This window comes from Tiliqua scincoides, chromosome 2 (assembly GCF_035046505.1).
Source record: "Tiliqua scincoides isolate rTilSci1 chromosome 2, rTilSci1.hap2, whole genome shotgun sequence".
Classification (NCBI taxonomy): domain Eukaryota; kingdom Metazoa; phylum Chordata; class Lepidosauria; order Squamata; family Scincidae; genus Tiliqua; species Tiliqua scincoides.
Window position 1 is genome coordinate 187,778,445 of NC_089822.1, and position 22,753 is coordinate 187,801,197.

The 22,753-nt window shown below is 48.6% G+C and overlaps 1 protein-coding gene and 1 pseudogene across 1 annotated transcript; both read right to left on the reverse strand.

Annotated features, from left to right (window-relative positions):
• Positions 1 to 525: 525 nt before the first annotated feature.
• LOC136643028 (5S ribosomal RNA) lies at positions 526 to 645 on the reverse strand (annotated as a pseudogene).
• Positions 646 to 3,878: 3,233 nt separating this feature from the next.
• Positions 3,879 to 22,753, reverse strand: PITX1 (paired like homeodomain 1). Its single transcript, XM_066616535.1, has 3 exons — positions 22,588 to 22,753; positions 16,613 to 16,818; positions 3,879 to 4,400 (listed from the first exon to the last, which is right to left on the reverse strand). The coding sequence occupies exons 1-3, from the start codon at positions 22,751 to 22,753 to the stop codon at positions 3,879 to 3,881; spliced, it is 894 nt and encodes a 297-aa protein (XP_066472632.1).

Below are 22,753 nucleotides of genomic sequence, written 5' to 3' on the forward strand. Positions count from 1 at the left end.
GGTTGCATATCTTGTTATCCCTGAATTTCATGGCCTCCTGGCCCCATTGTGTGTGCAATTTGTGTGTTTCTTTTTAAATCTCCCCACATATTCGTATGCATGTATATCTCCAAGTGACCACACAATTTCATGCCTCTGATAAAGCAGGCCAAAAGTGTTATACTACAATAATTCTGAATATAATGTGCCCCAAGACTGCCATCACTATTAACAGGTATTTGTGAGGGTGTTCCAAGATAACAATTAGCAGTTTATCAATGCCTGAAAAAGAAAACAGACCTGAGCGAAATGTAATGCATTAAAAATCCACTGACCATGCAGTTATTTCAGTGCTCTGTTGGGAGACTATAGACATACGGCAGAAATGTGGTGGCATTGAGGCAGAACTACCCCACTGGAATCCTCTGAAAGGCACCGCTACTGTTCAGAGTATGTGGGTTGTGAGTGCTTGCTTTTTGGAGAGCTTCAGTGGGCAATTCTGCCTCACCTGGTTGGCAACCTTCAGTCTCGAAAGACTATGGTATAAGCCTACAGCACCCGGTATTCCCAGGCGGTCTCCCATCCAAGTACTAACCAGGCCTGACCCTGCTTAGCTTCCAAGATCAGACGAGATTGGGCATGTGCAGGGTAACATTTGCTGTCCCCACACCACAAGTCCCTGCTGAATATTAATACTGGAAACTGATTACATTCTTTCAGTGAGTTAAAGATGATTTAAGCAAGGGATGGCAACTCATGGCATGTTCACTCACTCTTGTAAAGCTTTGCATGTTCTTCTAGTCTTTCAAAATTCTGTTTGACTGACGATGACAGTGGGACAAAAGTCCAGAGCAGTGGATCCCAGGGCACAGTCCAAGGACACACTATAAAGCCACCTTGATGGAGCGGGCGGTCCAATCCAGCGCTGCCCAAGTGCCAGCGCTGTGCCTGCAGCATCAGCCCTGGGTGTTGCAAACATTCTGTAAAGCACATTTGCAGCACCCAGGGAGTAAGCAGTGCCAGTGGGGAGGCCTATTCCACCCTGTCAATGCTGCAGTCAGATCCTGGCTGCCAATGGAGAAAAGGTGAGCACCACACAGTGCAGAGGCATGGGGAATGTGATAGTGGGGAGGCATTCCTGGGCATGGGGAGGATGGAATTGGGGGTGGGAAAGGCCTCCTCTGCCTTATCCCCCTTCCTGGGCTCAAAAGCCCAACATATGGCTTCTTGAATCTGTGCCAGCTAAATAGCTGGTGCAGCTCCAAAAAGCCTCATTTACAAAAGGCTGGGGCTCTACTCGGAGTAAGGGGGCGAATGTCTGAAAAGACCTCCAGCCTGCTCAAATCCAGGATACAGTAGGAGCTGTTTGGTGCTGGTGCTCCTGTAGCAGATAGGTGTGGGCCCTAATTGATGACCTACCATAAATCCCAAATATGCTACTTTGAATTGAATGATGAAAAAAATGGATAAAATGTGTGCACTCATGGGATACCTTTCTCTAGCTTTACTCTCTTAAAACTAGCTGTGTCTTTTTTTAAGTATGATTGTGGATTTTAGCCTCTTTATATATGAGAAAGATCCATATACCTCCCACATACATGTGTTTTTTTAGGTGGATACCAAAATGTTTTTATTTGGCAGGGGCTTCTCACCTCTGTAATTATTTATTGGTTGTAATTTTAATATTCATAGATATTGCATTAATTATTTGATTTTTGTCCTCATCCATTTTTTGCAAACTGCTTTAATACTTGTAGAATGTGATCTAAAAATTAAGAATAAATACTTCAAAACAAGTCATATTTTCAGTGTGTAATTTACTGTGTGTGTATCATGTATGTATGTGCAGAAGCAAAATACCCTTTTTCTGGAAATCCTGACAAATTATATAGGTTGATTGCCCTTATCTGGAATTCCAAAAATAAAAATACTCCAAAATCCAGAACTTTTTTGAGCGCTGACATGGGTCTCAGGCCCAAGATCTCAAGTTTATGCAAATAATCCAAAATCCAGAACACTTCCTGTTCCAAGCACTCCTGATAAGGGATATTCAACCTGTAATTGTAAATTCCAGGTTCTTGGTATATCTGAAAGCTTCCTATCTCACTGTTACCTATTTACCAGAAAATAAAAGTCCCACTGGTTACATTGGAGTTTGCTTCCAAATACGTCTGTTTAATATTGTTGCAATAGGATCATATCCTTGGAAACAAATTCATTGAAATGCTTATGCTAAGTGTTTAGAGGCTAAGCCAATTGTTTGCAAGTAAATCCCAGTGAAATCCATGGGGGCCTGAACTGCATTCAGGTTCAAGGTTACAATAGTACTGTTCTCAGTTTATGTACACAACACTATACATTTAAAGGAAGCTGCCTTATGGCAATATTTACATACATGACTCAGTTCAAGCTGAAATTTAAAAAACAAAATAATGCACATTGCTACAGGATTGCAATGGTGAAGGTAATAATTTCAATATCCTCCAAAGGAGTTTTAGTTTAGAGCATCTAGACATTCAGATCACTGGAAAGGAAGACTGAAAAAGTTTCAAGAGGGGTTTTTTTTATTATTATTATTCCCATGCTCTTAATTTTGAAAAAAAAATCACAAAAACATAACTTATAAAACAATATATATACTGCATCCTCCACAACAGCATTATTGAAACACCCAGCGTAACAGTTACCACAGGTGGGAATACACTGGGAAAGAAGTACCTTGTGCATTTTATATTACGTTTCTTTGTCACCTACAGGTAATAAGTATCGACAGAAAGAAGCAACAAATATGTCTGCGAGTAAAACTTCATATGCGTTTTGTATGCGTATTAATATTTAAAGATCATATTTATCGTCATCTCCATGTTTTTTTTTTATTTGCCAACGAAAACAAACTCATTTAAGTATTATCTACATTTACATCATAACACCTTTAAAGATTTCTTGTTTGGGTTCCTTGCTTTTTCTTTTTTTTTTTTTTGTTCAGAGCTGGGGGGGAAAAGTCACTTTTCCCAAACTTTTTCCCATCCGTAAGGTCACACTACTCCTTTATTTAAGATGCAGTAACCACATCTTTTACAACAGTCTTTTTTTTCCTGTCTTAATTTTTTTAGCCCCTAGATTCTCTAGGAGAACTCTTTTTTAAATTAAAAAAAAAAGTATCCACACACACATACACACATTTTTAAATAAGGTCGAATGATAATTTGATTATCAGCGTAAGTCTTTTTTGAAAGGGGAGGGAAGGTTTGTGTAAAGGTCCTTTTTCTTTTGAAGAGAGAAGCCTTAAGAGGGGCACTGCAGTCTTGGGAGGAGCAAAATGAGAGGTAGGAAGGAACCTTTTTCAGCTGCTTGTGCTCAGAATGCTTGGGAGCCCAATCCTAGCCACACTTACTTGGGAGTAAGCCCCATTGACTACAAAGGGTCTTACTTCTGAGAAGGCATGCATAGGAGTGGGCTCTGAGGCTGCACTCCTATCCACACCTACTTGGGAGCAAGCCCCATTGACTTCATACTTCTGAGCAAGCATGCAGAGGCTTGTATGCATGTCTACTCAGCAGTAAGCTCCATTAGAGTCCATGGGGCTTACTCCCAGGAAAGTGCGGCTAGGACTGGGCCGTGGGTCTGCCTGGGAACGCCACGCGCTGCGCCCCGGCCAAGCGAGCGCAAGCAGAGGGAGGCACAGAGACAGGACCTCTCCGGAGTGGTTGACCCTTCTGGAGCCGCGGCCGCGTGTGGCGCCCGCGCCCCGCCCCCTCCCGAGCCCCGCCCTCAGCGCGAGAGGCGCCCGAGCGCGACCGTATTTCCCCGCTGCCGGGGCCAGTCCTGTGCAAGTTCAAGTAAAGGCGCGGCGAGCCGCGTGCTGCCGAGATTGCACCTCGTCCCTGTGCGCGGGGAGGTCAGCTGTTGTACTGGCAGGCGTTGAGCGGCGCGCCGGGGCTCTGCAGCCCGCCGTAGCCGAAGTTCGAGTGCTGCTTGGACTTGAGCCGCAGGCTGGCCAGGCTGGAGTTGCACGTGTCCCGGTAGACGCTGTAGGGCGAGCCGGGCGGGCCGTAGGGGCAGGCGGGCGCCGGCATGGCCGAGGAGCCGCCCAGCTGGTTGAGGCCGGCGCTGGGCACGGCGGCGGCGCCCATGGAGGAGGGCATGCTCATGGAGGGCAGCGTGCTGGGCGCCGAGAACATGGACTGCGCCGCCGACGACAGCGGCCCCATGGAGTTGAAGAAGGTGAAGCCCTTGGACGACAGCGGCGCCGGCGCCAGGCTCTTCGCGTGCCAGTAGTTGGACGGGTAGCCCGCCGCGTACACCTCCTCGTAGGGCTGCATCAGGCCGCTGAACTGCGGCACGTAGCCGTTCTTGCACAGGTCCATCTGCTGGTTGCGCTCCCGCTTCCGCCACTTGGCGCGCCGGTTCTTGAACCACACCTGCGTGGAGGAGACAGAGGCAGCGGCTCAGCCCCACGGACTGTGATGCTTCTGAGCAGACACACAGGATCGGGCTCTAAGGATGCAGTCCTATCTACGCTCACCTGCAGTAAGCCCCACTGACTATCATGGCACTGACTTCTGAGTAGGCGCGCACAGAATTGGGCTACAATCCCGTTCACACTTTCGTGGGAGGAAGCCCCACTGATTATAATGGCGCTTAATTCTGAGTAGGCACACATAGGATTGGGCTCGAAGGCTGCAATCCTATCTACGCTCATCTGGGAGTAAGACCCATTAACTGTAATGGGACAATTCAGAGTAGGTACACATAGGATTGGGTTCTAAGGCTGTAATCCGGTGTATACTCAACTGGGAATAAGACCCATTGACTATAATGGGACTGACTTCTGAGTAGGTATGCACAGGATTGGGCTCTTTACATCAAGGAGAAGGAACTCTTACCCTGTTGAATTTCTGCCATCAGCTTAGTTGTTCCAGGTCAAGAGCCCTGCCACAGAACAGTCCCTCTGTACATGCTCAGCATCACTAAGGGTCCAATCCTGTCCAACTTTCCAATGCCAATGCAGCCACAATGAAGCTCTGAGATAAAAGAAAGCCTGCCCCCCCCCCCCACAGCAGGATGCCATGTATGCCCTGTTAGCACAGCTACATCAGTGCTGGAATGTTGGATAGGACTGGGCCCTCACTCTCTTTCAAGAAGAGATGCACTCTCTTTCAAGAGGATTCTTTCTGTGGACTGGCAGAGTTTTCTCCCTATTCCCCAAATACTGGGAAAGACTGGTTATGGTTATTCAGTGAGGAAAGAAAAATTATCTGCACGTGCTCAGAGATGCTCTTAATATGGTCTCCACTTTTACTGAACCCTGGCACCTAGGTGATTCAGGCTACAATCCTATGCGCTTTTCCTGGGGAAAAGTTTCACTGAACACACTGATACTTCTTAGTAAACATGCATAGGATGGTGCTGCTGTCAGGGACTGGGATTAAGTTTGGGGAATGGAGCTTTCAGAAATGTCCCGTACTTTAAGGACATCCAATATTGTTCTGCATTTTTTTATCCACAGGCGAATGAACTGGATTTGGAGTCTTATCATGTGAGCATATAGGCTTGCCTTTTAAAATAGGTTTTTATTCTCTATTCTGCCACAACCCAGATGTCAGGCCAAGTCATGCATCTCAAGCAGGGGCCTCCAAACTATAGCCCAGGGACCACATCTGGCCCACCACAAGATTTTACCTGGCCCACAATAACTTGATTTCTTTTGTCAGAGCATTTGCTAATGTTCAACATTTTTACGCATTATGTATCATTTTTCAGTTTAAGCACAGCATTGTTTCTTTGCAATTGTCACATTTCTCTTTTGTTCTGAATCATATGCTGATTACCAAAAAAAGATCAAAGTAAAACTCATTCATTCACTTAAATTTCATTCATTCATTCATTTATAAAACTGATTTTTTTCAGCCTGCAAAAATGTGTAAAATATACGATGTGGCCCTTGTACTGAAAAGTTTGGAGACCCTGATCTAAAGGAAAAAGCTTTTGCCTTAAAAAGTACATACATCACCATACATAAAGCAGTCTTTAAGGTGCTATAGCACTTGGGTCATGTTTTTGTTACCAACTAACACAACCATTTTGTGGTTTGGTTGTGCCCCCCATAGTCATCTTGATCAACTCCATCAATAGAAAAGGCTTTGGAGGTCAGCCACAATGTGGATATTTGAGAATGAATAGGAGAATCTGATATACAGGAGGAGCCATTTGTTTGTCCCCAAAGTCCCACAACAGGAACAGCTATAGCCACCACCCAAGAAGGTCTATATATTTGTTTTCAACATCCCATCTTTCTATAAAATTTTACCCAAGGCTGCAAACAATTATGTTACCATTTTTGAATCATAAATTATCAAGCAGATAAAACTAAACTCCACTGAACTAACTAAACTGTCAGAATCCATATAAAACCAACAGAAATCCATTTTAAATGGCAGCATGAACTATAACAGCATCTCCTTATACCTAGTTTCTAGTCTCTTTATAATCAATCTTTATCAATTTTATTTTATCAATTATAATTATCAATATAATCAATTATAATTGATTATAATCAATTTAATTGGTTGTTTATTTTTTGATTCCATTTTATTTGTATTCTGTTTTTCTCCCAAAAGTGCACCCAAAGCAGCTTACAATACTATTTAAAAACATATGGTCTAAATAAAACTATACAATACACAATAAAGTTAGAAGATTAACCTTTAGTTAGAGATTAAAGATCTTTAAACATAATCAAGCTTTTCGTTGATTAATCAATGAATAGATTAAATGTAAATAAATTTGAATATTCCTCAATAAATGTGAAAACCTCAATATAAATGCCTTTTTAGGAAATACTGAAAAGGAATGTTGTTTTCCTATATATTATTCCATATGGTGTGGATCAGGAAAACCATATTTTGTCATCAGTATGGCATCTGGTAAATAACATATCCACTTTCTACAGCAAAATACCCTGGCTTCAAAAAGTGCATTCAAATTCTGTCAATATTGTGCAAGGTCAAGATTTATATTGGGGGATGTGTTGGTATTGATTTGAACTTAGCTCTCTCACCTGTAATGATCTATGGTTCTTCTTGCTAGAAAAGCCATCGTGGGTTTTCATTGAAACATAGCTTGGTCCTCCAGATACAAATTGGAATGAAATGCTCTCTTTAACTTTTCATCCTGATTGGCATGAGCAAGACTTGGTGGAAGCTGGGAGCCTGCACTGTGGCATTCCCTTCAGTCTTCACTTAAATTGATTTAAAGCTTGCAGCCTAATGGAAACACCTTTCCTCTGTTTCAAGCAGAGGCACCCCTCTATCCATCTCCCTCCAGTGATATTGTGGGTTCCACTTCAGAAGCTTTCTGGGTGTCAGAGCCCACTGCTTGGTCAGTAATGATCAATGTAGGGGTAAATTTTGAACTCCCATTACTTCTTCTAATAGTTGCAACCCACAAAGAATATTCAACAAAATCAACTTTAAATTTCTTCATTTCAGTCTTTTTTTCCTGCTACTTATCTGTACTTTAAATTTTATCTGACTTCATTTAAAGATCCTGTTCATGCCATCCCAAACTCTTGAACTGGATTGCCATAATTTAAAACAAATGTCTAAAACTGAAACAATTGAATTTTTTTAAAATCCCAAATAAATATATGTATTGCAGAGCCAGCTTATGTAGGTTCACTCAGAAGTAAGTCCAATGGTGGGTGTTACTCTCTAATAAATTTGTATTGTAGATTAAGGCTGCCATCCTATCCTCACTTAACTGGGAGCAAGCCCCATTGACTGTCCTGGGACTTACTTTTGAGTAGACAGGCATAGGATTGGGCTGTAAGGCTGCAATCCTATGCCCACTTTCTTGGGAATAAGCCCCCACTGAACACAGTGAGACTTGCTTCTGAGTAGATCAGAAACTTTTCTAAATACTATTAATGCAACATGAACTACATACTGCTTTTTTTAAGGCAGCCCTTGGGAAAGCCTAGCAGTTCCCAAACTGTGGGTTCAGGACCCATCAGTTGATTGTGACCTGATTTTTGTTGCTTAGCAAACTGACAGGGCAGATTAGGCTATGCATCAAGAGATAAACAAGCTGCTGGGAGGGGAGAGTGCTGCTGCCCAATCACCATTGAAGTCCTTGGCACTTATAAATCAGACAGCAGTCTCTAGGGCATCTAAAAAGTTTGGGAACCACTAGAATTAACATATGCATCAAGGCAAATTTCTTAGTTTTCCTCCTAATGAGCCTGATGCTTCATCTCATATTCTAAAGGGTCATCTTCTGACCCTTTTGAAAAAGCTTTCAAAGACAGAACCTGAGCACTCCTTCTGACAAAATCATCACTCCTGTGTAGGAGGAAACTCAGCGTTCCCTGCGCTTGAGGCAGCCTGCCAATTAATGCCTTCTCCGACCTGGTGAAGTATCAGACTTTGCTCTTCCTGCTCCTTGGACTGGAGAAGGAAGAGGGTATGGTGTAGTCCTGGTGTAGCTGTGCCATTGAGGTGTGCACTGCATCCTGTGGTGGAAAGGCAGTCATGGAGGCCTCCTCATGGTATGGGAACATTAGTTGCCTTACCTTGGGGCTGCATTGCAGCTGCACTGGTGCTGAAAAGTCAGACAGGATTGGGCCCTGAGGTACCTGCCTCAGTCAGCCTCATTGATGGGCCAGCCCTGCCTTTATACCCTGGCTTGTCAGCCTTCCATTGAGGGCTGTGATTTCACAGTTGGGTTCCTTCATTTTCCTGTGGACGTCCCCACCTACCCACAGAATCCCCCCACTTTATTTAGCTATGCTCCCTTTCCACTTGAATGCCTTTTGTTTTTGTTTAGAAGCATGCTGCTTTTCTTCAGTACTTGCTTGGACTTTGTTAAATAACCAGAATGGCCTTTACAAGCAGCAAGAGCTTTTTGGTAGGAGTTATTTACATTCCTTCAAGGGGCTTCTCCTTCTTTTCTTGAAGGGCTCTCCTTCCATTAGTTTTTAACCACTGTTTTTGCACCCATCCAGTTCACTAAACAGCCCAACATTCTTATGGAGGCTAAACAGCCCAACTCCTCTTATGGAGAAGTTTCCTTCTCTGAAATTCTCTCTTTCTTCTGGTCCCACACTGCCCTTTACAAGGCTCTGGAGAAAGTTGTAAGAGAACAACATGCACAACTTCTGTTCTGTGGCATATATGAACGCAATAGGTGCTCCCCTTTTCCCAAGCATTATGTCTTTGGGCCATCATGATATCAAGTCTATAGAGAGATCTACGATACCTGAGTATTTTGTTGAGTCTCTATATGGCTTTTCTATCTTGCTGTACTAAGCCCCTCCTACAGATTGCTAGGCTGACCTCCAAGTTACATTTTGGCCTTGCCTTTAAATACAGGCTGTTAACAAGCCTCTGATGCAACCCCTTTGCTCAAACTCTGCTGTGATCAGGCCCTAGTGAGAGCATCCCTTGGCTTTCTCTAATCAATGCTTATGCTGTCCAACAGAAACTCCTTGTTAGAGACCGTATTGGCAGTATGTTTAACATAAGTTTAACATTTAACGCACACAGCTCTACATCCTTTGCATTTTGAATTGAAGCGGCCCTTGCCTTTAAATGGAAGGCTTAGAATGGACAACTGCTGCTGGAGGGAAAAGGGAGGTGGCTTAATGTAAAAATATAATTAAAATAATGGGAAGGGAGGCAAGACGATGATGCAGGTTTGAGGAAGGCACTTCCTTAGGAGCACGCTTTGAGTTCCCTCTCTTAAAAATCCAGAGATCGGAGAACTGGAAATGTCCCCCCCCCCCTTCATAATCTGAATCAATGCAGGCGGATCTGGTTTAGCAGACTGTGGGATCTAGTGGGAGGTAAGAGCGTGCTCTGGGTTCGCCCCCCCAGTGGCGTAGCTAGAGGGAGTGCAAAGCACTCAGTTTTGCAGGGAGCTTCACCACAGCCGGCAAGGGCTCTTCCACTTCCTAGCCATTCCATGTGGGGGAAACAAAACGTCTCCGTTTTGCCCTAGTGGCCCGGAATGACGCCGAAGGGGTGGGCCCTTGCACGCTGAGATGAGGCTCCTTGCACAGCTTAGTGCTTTGCACCTCTCTAGGTACACCACTGCCTCTCCCACCCCACCCGCACCCCACCCCACCCCGATCAGCCTCCCAGCCTTCATGGTTATGGGCTTGGTCGTGCTGGCTACGCGGAATCACGGAAAGCCTCCAGATAAAGAAGGCTCCCCCCCAACTCAACCGACTATGGGGGATCGGGGCCCTCCCTCGACGTAGTTGCTTCAAGGCAGGCCTGCTGCGCTCCAGCTCAGCCTAAGCTCCGCTGCCTGTCCAGCCGCTTCCTAGCTGCGGATTTGGGAGCATCTGCCTCGTTTGGGGGCGACCTGAACGGAAGCAGGGAGAAGCGAAAGGCCCACGTGGAGGGGGAGGATCTGGAAGGGTCCGGAGGAAGGGGGAGAAGCCGCCTCACTCTCCAGACCGGCCGTTCCCTGCTCGGAAGGCGCTTCCAGACAGGAATTTCCTGCCCAGGAGGGCGAGGGCGCAGCATTTGGAAGGAAGGCGCGCCCCACGGACCACGACTGGACGGTCCAAACGGGAGCTTGACGGCAGCGCGGAAAAGGCGGGGTGGGAAGCGAGGGAGACCCAGACCCGCGGGAACAGGAATGGCTATTTACACGCGCTCCTCGGCAAGTGTCCTCCAGCTCACCCACGCCTGACTCTGGGAAGGAAACCTTTTCCTGGGGTCCACTGATGGACGGGGCCAGAGCACAAGCCTCTGCTTGTCTACTCAGAAGTAAGTCCTACTGGAGTCAAAGGGGCTTACTCCCAGGAAAGTATGGATTGGATGGCAGCCTTAGAGCTCCTTCCCGTGCGTGTCTACTCGGTAGTCCCATGATAGTCAATAGGACTTACTCCTAGGAAAGTGTGGATAGAATGGCAGCCTGTGAGCCCATGCCCGTCTATTCAGAAGTCAGTCCCATGATACTCCCAGGAAAGTGTGGCTAGGATTGCAGCCTCAGTCCTTCAGGTGCTTGTTCTGCTCACGGATCTGCTCTGCTTTCCAATCCCCCGAAGCTGATACCCGCCAAAGTGGACCTTTCCGAAAACTTTCCCCAGTTATTTCCGTTTCCCAAGAGAAAAGCCTCAAGTCAAACCCAAGTAGCACCACGAGCCGGTTGCTTGCTCATTGCTGCTACGCCGCGCTGCCTACCTTCTTTGGGGAAACCACGCCGCCTTGACCAGGAGGAGACCTCCTTCCCAGCCAGGCAGGGCTGAAAATCCCGTCGCACCTCGTGTGACCCCCCGCTCCCCCCAATAAACTGGGCTTCACTTGAGCAGCGGATCGCGCTCCCCACTCGGCTGCCTGCCTCGCTGTAATAATCCCGGGGCTGGCATTCGTGTGAATGTGCTACAGCCTCGGAGGCGAGCGAGTCAGGCACACCTAAAGCGTGGAAAAGGAGGAGGAGGAAGGCGGGGTGCAGCAGATTAATGCATATTAATATGAGTAGTATTAATAATGCATATTAATAAAGTAGAGGGAGAGGCGGCGAAGAAGGAAGCGACTCCGGGGATCTATTGCTTTCATTGTCGGTTACTATGTATGTTATTTACAAAGCTATACACTATGAGTAACTTTCTCCCAGGCAACCTGTAGCCTGGGATTGGATCTGCTCCCCTCGTTTCTACGACAGGACCTTCTGCGACTCTGGGACACCACTTTGTACCCCCCCCAAGGCATCCCAGCCTCTGGGGGTTTCTCCAGCTTCAGCAGTTCAATCCCCGAGTTGCCCTCTCCCCTGAATTTCTTCTTTCCAAGCCTGGCTTCGCAATCGAACTGAGAACCCCCTCGAAGGCAACCTGCAACCCCCCCTATACAACTTTTTCTGGGAATATAAAATGAAATCCTTTGCACACTTTCCTGAGAGCAAGCCCCATTGAAGCAAGCCCACTACTTACTTCTGAGTAGACCAGGGTGACCAGATGTCCTCTTTTTTCCAGGACACGTCCTCTTTTTTAGCCTCATGTCCTGGAAAAGAACTGAAATGTCCTCCTTTCCCCCTGTGAGCAGGCAGCACAGAGCCTTCTCGGAATTAATACATTATATCCAATAAATTATATGTAATATCGTTTAAATTTAATAATAAGTAGTGTTTAAATTAACCACCTGAAATCAATATACGAGTGTTTTTAGCTTTCATTTTGTCATGTCCTACATTTTTCTTGGGTTGCCTGGTCGTCTTTTGTGGTTATGACATCTGGTCACCCTGAAGTAGACAAGCATAGGATTGTGCTCTCAGTCCCATTGGGACTCACTGCGGAGCAGACCCGCACAGGATCGCGCTGTAATCCGCCTTAGCGGAGTGGAGGAGAGGCCGAGGGCTCGGGGCAGGCTTCCTGCGGACTCCCCCAGACTGATTTCGGAGTAAAGCCCCCCCCCCCCCAACAGCGGGCTGGCCTGGCCTGGCCAGCGCCTCCGAATCCCAGCACATTGGGCTGGAGGACTTTCCTGCGCGCCTCCCAGTTTGTCTTCGAGATGCGCTGATGAAGCCCAGTCCTCCTGGTTTCCCCACCGCCTTGGGAGGGCTCGTCCATTCAGAACCCATTCAAGGGGGTGGGAGGGGAGGAGGCAACACTGGTGGACGGGCGTTTTTGGCGTGGACTTCACTCCATGTGTTAGAAGTTCGTTAGCAAATGATGGCAGGAGTCCAAGGCTCTCGGAGGAGTCATCCCCGGAAAGGATCACAGACTGTGGCTACAATCCTAACCACACTTTCCTGGGAGTAAGCCTCACTGACCATAGGAGTACTACTTGAGTACTACTTCTGAGTAGACAGGCATAGGATTGGGTTTTAAGGCTGCAATCCTATCTACACTCCCCTGGGAGTAAGCCTCATTGACTATAATGGGACTTACTTCTGAGTAGACATGCTTAGGATTGGGCTCTAAGACATCAAGGCGGGGAGGGGGAGGCACCATCCTCGGACAAGCTCCATAAACGAAAACTCCAGGGGAAAAACAAGCACAGAGAAAGTCTAATAAAACGCTAATCTTCCCCCTACGGCAGGCTCCTCTCCCCCCCCCCCGCCATTTTGGGTTACTTTAGAGAAAACAAACAATCAGAAGCACCTTCTGGAGCTGCAAGCCAGACTGGGACCCGCCACGTGTTTTCTGGTTTGGGAGTCTAAGGGAGCCCCGTCCAGGCACTGACGCTGCCTGTGCGGCTTGGAAGCCTGAGCCGGGATGATTTCCACCAAACCCTCTTGGAAATCAGTGTCCGCAACTGGAAAGGGGGCATTTCCGTTTGCGAGCTTCAGACCGTCCTGGAAACCGCACTGGATCGTCAAGCGGCCCTCGATGCCCACAGAACTGGGGCCAAGGCTGCTGTTTGGAGAAGGACCCGCGCTGGAAAGGAGCTTTTCGTGCAAACAGATGGACAAGGAAGACCCTGCGATGAGACGGGGGCGCCCACCAGGCTGAAGCGGAGTCTGGAGCTAGCGTTAAAGCTGTAGCTGGAAGGGGCCGCCCTCAGAGACCACCCCACGGGGGATTCTGCATAGATTGGGCACGGGTGGTTTCCCGGCTGATTTGATTTGAGACACACTCATACACTGGGAGCCCTCCAACCCAGCCCCTGGAAGCCAGCGGAAAATCAGTGGAAGTCTCTTGGACTTCCTGCCAGGTTACAGAGCTCTCTTAGGCTGCTAACCTCTCCACACTTTCCTGGGAATAAGTCTCATTGACCACAACGGGACTTACTTCTGAGTAGATGCGCCTAGGATTCTGCTGGGAGCCATATGCTCAGAAAGGCACCCCACTAAAAACCCAATCCCATGCATGTCTACTCAGAAGTAGGTCCCGTTAGAGTCGATGGAGCTTATTCCCAGGAAAGTGTGCATGGGATCGCAGCCTAAAAGCTATCCACCCACTCCCTGGGAAGAGAGCTTCCAGGTGCAGCCTCCAGCATTTCGTCCCACTGATGCACGGGCTGCTCCCCTCCCTCCCGCACTTCAATGCGTGGGCTTTGCGGCTCAGTGCTGGGCGTGTGAGCTCCTTGTCATCCAGGTCCGCCGGGCTCCCGTTAGAGAGCCTATCCTATTAGTGGGATCGTGCCAACTGCTGCCAGGTTCTAGCTGTGGAGTGAAGCCACCTCTCGGTGAAATCATCCCAGGCCAAGCTCTGGTTCCTTCGCAGCTGAGAGACATCCCGCAAGATCTTCCACGGGGAATGGATACGTTTGGGCAGAAGCCCGGTGGTGGATGAAGAGGGGGACTCTGTGGATAAAGAGGGATAAACTAGGAGGGGATCAGGCGTGAAAGACTCCGAGGAGGTGTGGTGGGTTCCTTCCTTCGCCTTCTGTTCAGCGGGAAGAAGTCCAGGCATTTTCCACGGTGCTCCTCGGCGTCCTTCACGTCTGATCCTCCTGGCCTCCTCGAGTTTATCCCTCTTGACCCACAGAACCCCCCTCCCCTTCCGCTCCCAGACATCTGCCTTCGCCTGGATGCGTTCGCACGTCTCTGCACATTTCCTGCTCCTCGTCGGGTCTGATCTTGGCATCTCCTGCAGTCTGGAGGGGGGGGTACCCTGGGAAAAGCGCGGGGGCGCGCATACAGCAGTCCCCCCCTCATATGGCATTTAAGCTGGGACCGAGTTTGCCTAGAAGAGAGTGGGGCTGCCCTCCCCCGTCCCTCGGCTGCCTCGATCAGCTGGTGAAATTAATTTCGGTTCTCAAGATCCCTCCCTGGCCCATGAAAGAGACGGCGTTCATCAAGCCCCTTCGCCCGGATGCCCTAACCCCAACCATCGCCCGAAGAGAAACGAGATTTCCTGCTTGGTATTAAATGGCTGCATTTAATTAATCCAGGGGAGAACAGTAAATCCTGCAAAGAGGGCTCTCCTCCCGGCCAAGTCCCCTTTTCCCAGGCCACAGGCAAGGATCACGGCTGGCTGGCTGGCTGGTTAGCAACCTCGCTGGCTTTCTCTCTGCGAGGATCGGGTCGTTCTGGGGCAACATCACGGGGGTGGGGTGGGTGGGTAGGTTGGTTTAATTTCAAACCCCTGTTGTTTGAAAGGATCCCGCCTCCTCTCCCCTGCCAAGGACTTTCTCTTCTTCCTGGGGGGTCACACGGTCTAGTAGCCCTTAGAGCTGCTGCCAATGTCAGGCTGATCTCACTGCCCTCCAAACCGCGCCAGAACCCTGAAGCGCATTTCTGGGACGCCTTTCCCGGGGAGTCGAGAGGGACCCGGGTCGAACTTTCGTCTGGATGGCGGCCAAGGAGCACCAGCACAACCCAGCCACACGGCCTCCGCAGCGCCACTCAACAGCCACTGAAGCGCCAGCCAAACGCTGAGTCAGGTTTATTCAGAAGGAAGCCCCACAGATTGCAGCGCGACCCGCCGCCAGGATTGCAGCCTGTAGGGAAACCTAGGGGACAATCCTATGCATGTGTACTCAGAAGTAAGTCCCACTGTGTTCTATAGGGCTTACTCCCAGGAAAGTGTGGATAGGATTGCAGCCCCAATTGTGTTCACACGCTTAACCGGACTCAAGTCTCAGTGACTTGGAACTAACCCGGGAAGAGTCTTGGAACCAGGGTCTGCCCGCGGTTTCTCAGCCAATGTTGCACTGAGGCCCACATTGAAAGTGCCGCCCGAAGCTAGTGGAAATCAATGAGACTTCTGAGTAAACGCAGACCAAGCTGGACTCGGTGTATTGGAAGGCAGGTTCCCTCGACGGTGTCGGGACTGAGGCTGAAAGCCTATCCTCACTTTCATGGGAGTAAGACCCATTGACTATCATGGGACTTACTTCTGAGTAGACGTGCATAGGATTGAGCTCTGAGGCTTGGCTGACCTTTCCCTGAAGCGCAGCTCGTAATGGAAACCGAAGCCCAAAGACCCTCCGCCGCCACCGGGACTGTATTCATTTCTGCCTGCGTTGCCTTCCGAATCAGCCCCCGTTTTCACCGCTCTGCCCCACAACACAGCTTAGCCTTTTCGCCCTGGCCTTCCGGATTCCATCCTCTACCCGGGGGCTACAGTAGTCTTATGCACCCCACGCATCGGGTATTTCTCACAGAATCCCCTCCAGTTTTTCCTTGTATCGTTTTAACCAAGTTAACTTGTCCAAGGATAACTTAGATCCCAGGATCAGTAAAAACCCATCTCCCTCTTCCAGAATGTGTTTCTCCCCCCTCCTCTAGATCTCTCCCTTCCTGCCCCCAAGCAGGCGCTTAAAATTTTTTTTCTCCCCAGCAGACTATTCTGCAAATAGGTACCGTCGTTTCCTTCTCTTTTAAATAGGAAGCTGCGATCCAAGGCACACTTACTTGGGAGTAGGCCCCCCCTGGGACACAGTGGGACTTACTTCCTAGGAAACACGTTTCCGATCCGGGCTTGGGCAGGGGGCGAGCAAACAGCCCAATCCTAAGCGGGTTTACTCAAAAGTAGGCAGTGGGGCTTCTTCCCAGGAAAGTTGCCCCGGGGGAGCTTGCAACTGACTAGACCTTTCCGGGCTGCCTGCCTGCCTGCCTTCCTTCTCGGTTGTCTCCGGGCAGCCTGGGAAGTGGGGGCATGAACGGGGGAGCGAACTCCTCGGAGAGGCGAACGGCGGAGCGTGGCTCTCCCTCACTCTCGCACTCACTCACTCACCCGGACTCTGGGCTCCGTGAGGTTGGTCCACACCGCGATCTCCTCCCGCATGCTCATGTCCGGGTAGCGGTTCCTCTGGAAGGTGGCCTCCAGCTCCTGCAGCTGCTGGCTGGTGAAGTGAGTCCTTTGCCGCCGCTGCTTCTTCTTCTTGGCCGGGTCGTCCGCGTTCCCGTCGTCGCTCTTCTGCACGCCGCTCCGCTCCTTCTCTGGAAGGCAGAGCCAGGCCCAAACCATCATTTTGGAAAGCGGGTGAAGGGGAGGTTTGGGTCCCATCCTATCCAACTTGCCAGCCATGATGCAGCCCCCAGTAAGGGAACACATGTAAGGGAAGACACAACCTTGAGAAGGCCCCAGTGACTGCCCCTCCACCACAGCGCACACCCCACTGGCACGACTGCACCAGCACTGGAAAACTGGATGGGATCGGGCCCTTAGACAAAGACAAAGCAAAACCCAAATGCCCGCCTTGGGGGTCCCCAGTGACCCCAGACAGCAGCACAGCCCAGTCTGTCTCCACAAGAGAAAGCAGGACTGCTCTTCTTGGTCACCCAAACCTTCTCTCCCTGCTCCAGCAGAAGGTGTCTTTGAACTGCCCCGTGACTGGGTTAGAACCAGCTCATCTTATTTCTCCTGCCACAGCCCAAGATTTCCCACTAACAAGAACAAGGTCCAAGCTAAGCTGGAACTGGATGTGAATTTGCTACTCCGTGCAGAGGGTGGGAAGAATGGGTAAAGTAAAAAATAATAATAATTTCCACCCCCCAGGAGTTTATTTTTCATGGAAAGAAAGCCATTTTTAAAAAGAACCACAAAACTTAAACAAACAAAACCAAATCAACTCTTTGCTGTATTTTATTTTAAGCCTGTCTAAATATAAGGAAATTTTTTTTTTTGGACATTTTCTTACATGTCAAGAGGGTAAAATAACAAAAACAACACACTTGGGGAGAGGGTTGTTGTTAGAATTTACTTAACCAAAGAATAAAACTTTTCATAAAGTTAGAATAATGGCATAAAAAACAAAATATGATGAGTTCTCTGCTTTCAAATAGCTTTCTTTTGGGAATTTCAGATCCTAACATTGAGCAAAATGTAAGATTAATTATTTTTATTTGAATAAAGCAAAAAGAAAGACCGTTCTTTTGGTCCTAACTGCATCTAAGCATTTGGAATAAGGATACAGAGGCGATTTGAACCCTTTTCGTTTTAAAAAGCAACATGTATGCATTTTACACACAATAATAATAATATTAATAAATATAAAAAATAGTATTTTATCCACAAATACAAAGCTTTTTGTGCGTTTGGGTACAAATGTGTACATAGGGAGTTTAGAGCCCAATCCTATACATGTCTACTCAGAAGTAAGTTCCACTGAGTTCAATTGGGCTTACTCCCAGGCAAGTGTGTATAGGATTGCAGCCTTAATCCACAACAAGTTAATGAAGATAAACTTCTGGAGTAAGATTAAACTACGACCAAGTTTCTCAGGTCCATTGATTTCAATGGGAAAAATTAAAACACCCCTTTCAATATGATCTCTGAAACTGACAGGGTTGTAGTGGTATTCTAGGCACACTTAGTGTGGAAAGAAACCCGTCTTGACCTGAGTGGGACTTGCTGGCGAGGAAACTGGCATAGGAGTGGGTTGCACTCAAGGTATTAAACCTTGGCTATAATGTGCTTTGATTGGAATACTCTGTGGATTGCTCTCAGTGCATGTGCATGGAATTCGGGTTGAGAATACCAGGGTATTCTCAAGTATATAGAATGAATTTTTTTTTCCCAGGAGTGCAAATACATTGTACAATCTTTAAAAGGTTCTGGAGACTTATTACATATTCAGTTGCTTTGTTTATACAGTATATTCGAAAGCCACTTAAGAAGGTCTCCCTGGACACAAGCCTATTCCATTTCAGTGAAGTCTATACTAGTGGCACCTAGATGGTAACAGTTCTGTAGAAGTCACCGATTCAACCAAACTTTCCCACTGCAGCCCAATCCTATGTGTGTCTATCAAAAGTAAATCCACAGGGTTCAATGCATTTCCTCCTAAGAAAATCTGCACGCAATAGGCTGCGTTATCTTAAGACGTTTCAAAGCCAAAGTACTTCTTCAGCTTAACTGGGTTCCCAGCCCTGGGTTGTGTGTGGACAGATATTAAACAGGGATCATCTCACTGAAGTCATTCAGGTCTCCATCCCCCACACACTCAGTTGGGAACAAGTCCCATACTGAGCCCAGCAGGACTTGCTTCGGAGTAAAAATATTTGGATCTGGGGATCAGTGGACTAACTGGGATTACTGGGTAGTGGTATTTCCATTCTTGCAGAGCCCCTCTCTGTTTTTATGGAGTCCAGGCTTGCAAGCAACCAGTCTCTAAATTACTATTACGTAAAATAGTAGAAAGACTACTCCTGCCTGCGTTAACTTATGCTCAGGGCTTGTGTGTGTCTATTATGATGTCTGCTTGCGTAAATTCACACGCAGAACCTTCAGTTACCATTAAACATTCTTCATACCCGAAAAGGCTATAGTCAAAAACGCTTTTATTCCCCGTGCCTATTCTTTTGAGTAACCTTACTGAAACCAATTACGTCCTTCTGCAATAGGTGAAGCTCTGCTTCATTTTCAAGAAGTTCAGCGAGATCTTACTCTGTGCATTAGTAGAAAAAAAGGGGGGGGGGGTTCTATATACCCATATATATATATTGCTACGTGTTCTCTGTACTGCCAGATGGAATATTACATTCTCTTTACATTCCCACAGTCAAAACCATTATTTGAAGGCCCCTTTCAGCGAAATTTACTTAGGACGGTCACCTTATCTCTGTGTGCATCTCCCTGCATACACTGTAGCTGTGTCCCTGTATATTAATTATTGCTGGCGCTTATTTTTAACATTAAAAAAAGTTTTAAAATGTTAAAAAGAAGTTGTAAAACGTTTTTAAAAAAAGAAACCAGGGCAGGATCTAGTCAGAGTTTTGCTATGTAAAAATTAGCAGATTACTCTGGTAGAGATTCAAGCATGTGCTTATTGAAATCAGTGAGATTTCAAAGTATTTTATCTTTAAATGGATCCTGCGCTAGGGAATAAAATAATAATAATAATAATACGTGCCCAATTTAGATCTAGAGAAGAACGACAGTCTATACCCCTCATCTATATACTGCACATAAAATTCATTTTGATCTGTATAGTATGTGATCCTAAACTCCCTTATTTGAAAATTAGCCTCACCGTGGAACTGACAGGACGTCCTTTCTGTCTCTGATTATTATAGTCTCTGCACGAGAACTCCCCCCACCCTTTTTTTCTTCTTCTTCCCATCCTTGGGAAGGGTCCCCGTCCTGAGAGTCCTTCACTCTCTGTCTCGCGTTCAAGAGCCTCCCGGCCTGGCAGTCCACTCGGCCAAAGGGTTTCGTGCGAACCCCCAAAGTGGGCAGTGGGGCCTCCCTGCAGCCCCGACGGCCACCGGGTGTCAGTCCGCGGCTTGCAGAGCAGACAAGGCCTGGGAGTGGGACGCAAGCCTCGTGGAAGCCCCTTTGATGGCGTCCAGGCACCAGCCCAGGCACCAGCCCAGCCCCCCCCCCGTTCTTTACGCTCTCCCTGCTCGAAAGCGGGGCTGGGGGGGGAAGAGGGACAAGTCTGCGAAGCATCGATCAGGGGGAAAGCCCGAGCTTGGCCTCGCCTTCCTTACTGGGGACGGGACCGGAGAGCCGCCCTTTCCTCGGGGAAATGCCCCCAGAGCAGACTCAGCGGGGAGAGGGAGACTGTCTCGGGCTCCGCCTGGGCTCCAGCGAGGTGAAGGAGACATTCGCTTCGCATCGACGCCCCCCGCCCGCTTGCTTGGCCAGGCGGCCCAGAAGCCTCTCGCACTTCGCCTAAAGGGGCCTGAGCGCAGTTTTCCAGCTCCCCCAGCAGAAAGAAAGGCCACTTTGTGCCTCTGCCCGGCCGACGGCTCGCCTCCTGCACTCCCCGGCCTCCTGGGCTGCTCTGCACCGCGCTTTCGGGGGACTGCAGCCCTACCCGTCCCACCCAGGCCCTCTCGTTTTCAGGCCTCTGCAGCAGCCAAGGCCGGGCTTGGCTCTCCCCCTCTACCTGGCTCGTTCTCCTTGCGGCAGCAGCGAAGGCCGGAGTTCCCCAGCACACGTCTCAGGCTGCAATCCTATCCACATCTACCTGGGAGTAAGCCCATTGGCTATAATGGGACTTACTTCCGAGTAGACACGCCTAGGCTTGGGCTCTAGGGCTGCAATTCTAGCCACACTTACCTGGGAATAAGCCCCACCGGCTACACTGGGTCTTACTTCCGAGTAGACAAGTTTAGGATTGGGCTCTGGGACCGCAATCCTATCCACACTTACCTGGGAGTAAGCCCCGTTGGCTATAATGGAACTTACTTCCAAGTAGTCATGCATAGGCGTGGGCTCCGAATTGCCAGTGTGGCTATAGCCTGCTTATTCAGCAAAAGCCAGTCGAGGTAGATAGCAGCTGGGCAACCACATCGCCTTCCACAACAGTTGGCCGGCATACTAATTTAACCCGGGCTCCCTGCCCTGTCATTACTCCAGAACGAAGCTGATTTTAATTAGGTGCAGGAACAGACCCCGCCACTTCCCCTACAATGAACGTAGGTACTGGAGATGTTTTCTCCAGGTATGTGTACAGTGGATCTGTGTGTAAACACCATTCCTTTCCACTCCGTTTTCTTCTCGCACTCCCTGAATCCCCATTTCAAAGCCACACCTATCCTTGCGACCATAAACACACACACATGCCCTGGGAGCATTCAGAGATCTAGAGATCCTGAGATCCAGAGGCAGCAAGGATCTGCTTAAGACCCAAGAGGAATTCCAGCTGGGGCCTAATCCTGAGAATCCGTTCCTGAACTGGGAAGCCCCTTTCCTTTCCGTGCGAAAATGCGGGTCTGTTTGCATCCACTGTTCGTCTGTTTTCCAACTTGGAAGGAAGCTCTGTGGAAAGCGGTAGAAGCCACCTCCACGTCCCCGAAGAGTTGGCCCTGGCTATCCCGAACTGGGATTCCCAATGGACTTGGACAAAATATATACCAGAGGCGACACAATGGGGACACGCACACGGCATATTGAGGAGGCTGAGAGCCCAAGCCTAGGCGAGTCTACTCAGAAGTAGGTCCCGTTTCAGTCAATGGGGCTTACTCCCAGCCAGGTAAGCGTGGCTAGGACTGCAGTCTGAGAGTCACAGCGAACACCCGGCAAACTTGGGTGCACACTCATCCTTTTCTGGGGGCAATCCAAAAACCTCCTTAAAAGATGCTGCACCGACTAACATTAATGTGGACACGGCAGCCCTCTGCACCCTTACCTGGGAATAAGCCGTTTTGACCTCAGTGGGACTTACTTCCGAGTAATGACGCACAAGCTCTGCAGGTTTCCCCCTTTTTCTCAACAAGTCTGTGGCTCTTTCGAAAGCCCCTATTGTCAGAAGTCAAGTGGGGCCTCACTGTGCTGCCCTTGGAATCATATGAACCTCGCACTACTTCCCAACCCCACTCCAGCCAACCGGGAATCCTTTCAGTGCCCCCCTGAAAATATTGCCCCCCCCCCCGTTTGACAGCGAGATCTTCTTACATGTCTGCATGATCCAGGCTGGAAAATGAGCCCCATTTGGAGACATTCTCCAAAACCACAGCTCTCTCTCTCTCTCTCTCTCTCTCTCTCTCTCTCACACACACACACACACACACACGGGGGGGGGAGAGGGAGAAAGAGAGAAATCAGCTCCTGGGGGGGCAATGGGAAGCAATAAGTTGGACCTAAAGGAGGAGGGCTAATTCACCTCTCCAAGCTCCCTTCCCACTGTGAATCCAATTCGCCCCCATTCAAGCCTGGTTGTGGAGACTCCTGACCCCGGGACCGCAAGGAGAGGACTTGCCTGCCTGTCGGACGTGAATCTCCACCAACATGAGATCCACCAAAAGCCCGTGCCTTACCTGGGGCTTCGGCGTCCGACGACTCGCTGGCGGAGTTCTCCAGGGTTTCCCGGGCTTCGGAAGACCTTTGCAGATGGAAGCTGGAGGCCATGTCGTGGGACGCAGGAGACGGTCTGAGGCTGTCCGGGAGCCTGTCCAGGTTCATGCCACCTTTAAAGGAATCCAT

Excerpts from the sequence above, each read along its gene's own strand:
- PITX1 (XM_066616535.1), bottom strand. The coding sequence starts at position 22,753 with ATGGATTCCTTTAAAGGTGGCATGAACCTGGACAGGCTCCCGGACAGC. Across the intron at positions 16,819-22,587 it reads GTCGGACGCCGAAGCCCCAG|AGAAGGAGCGGAGCGGCGTG; the intron begins GTAAGGCACGGG and ends TCTGCCTTCCAG. Across the intron at positions 4,401-16,612 it reads TCACGGAGCCCAGAGTCCGG|GTGTGGTTCAAGAACCGGCG; the intron begins GTGAGTGAGTGA and ends TCCTCCACGCAG.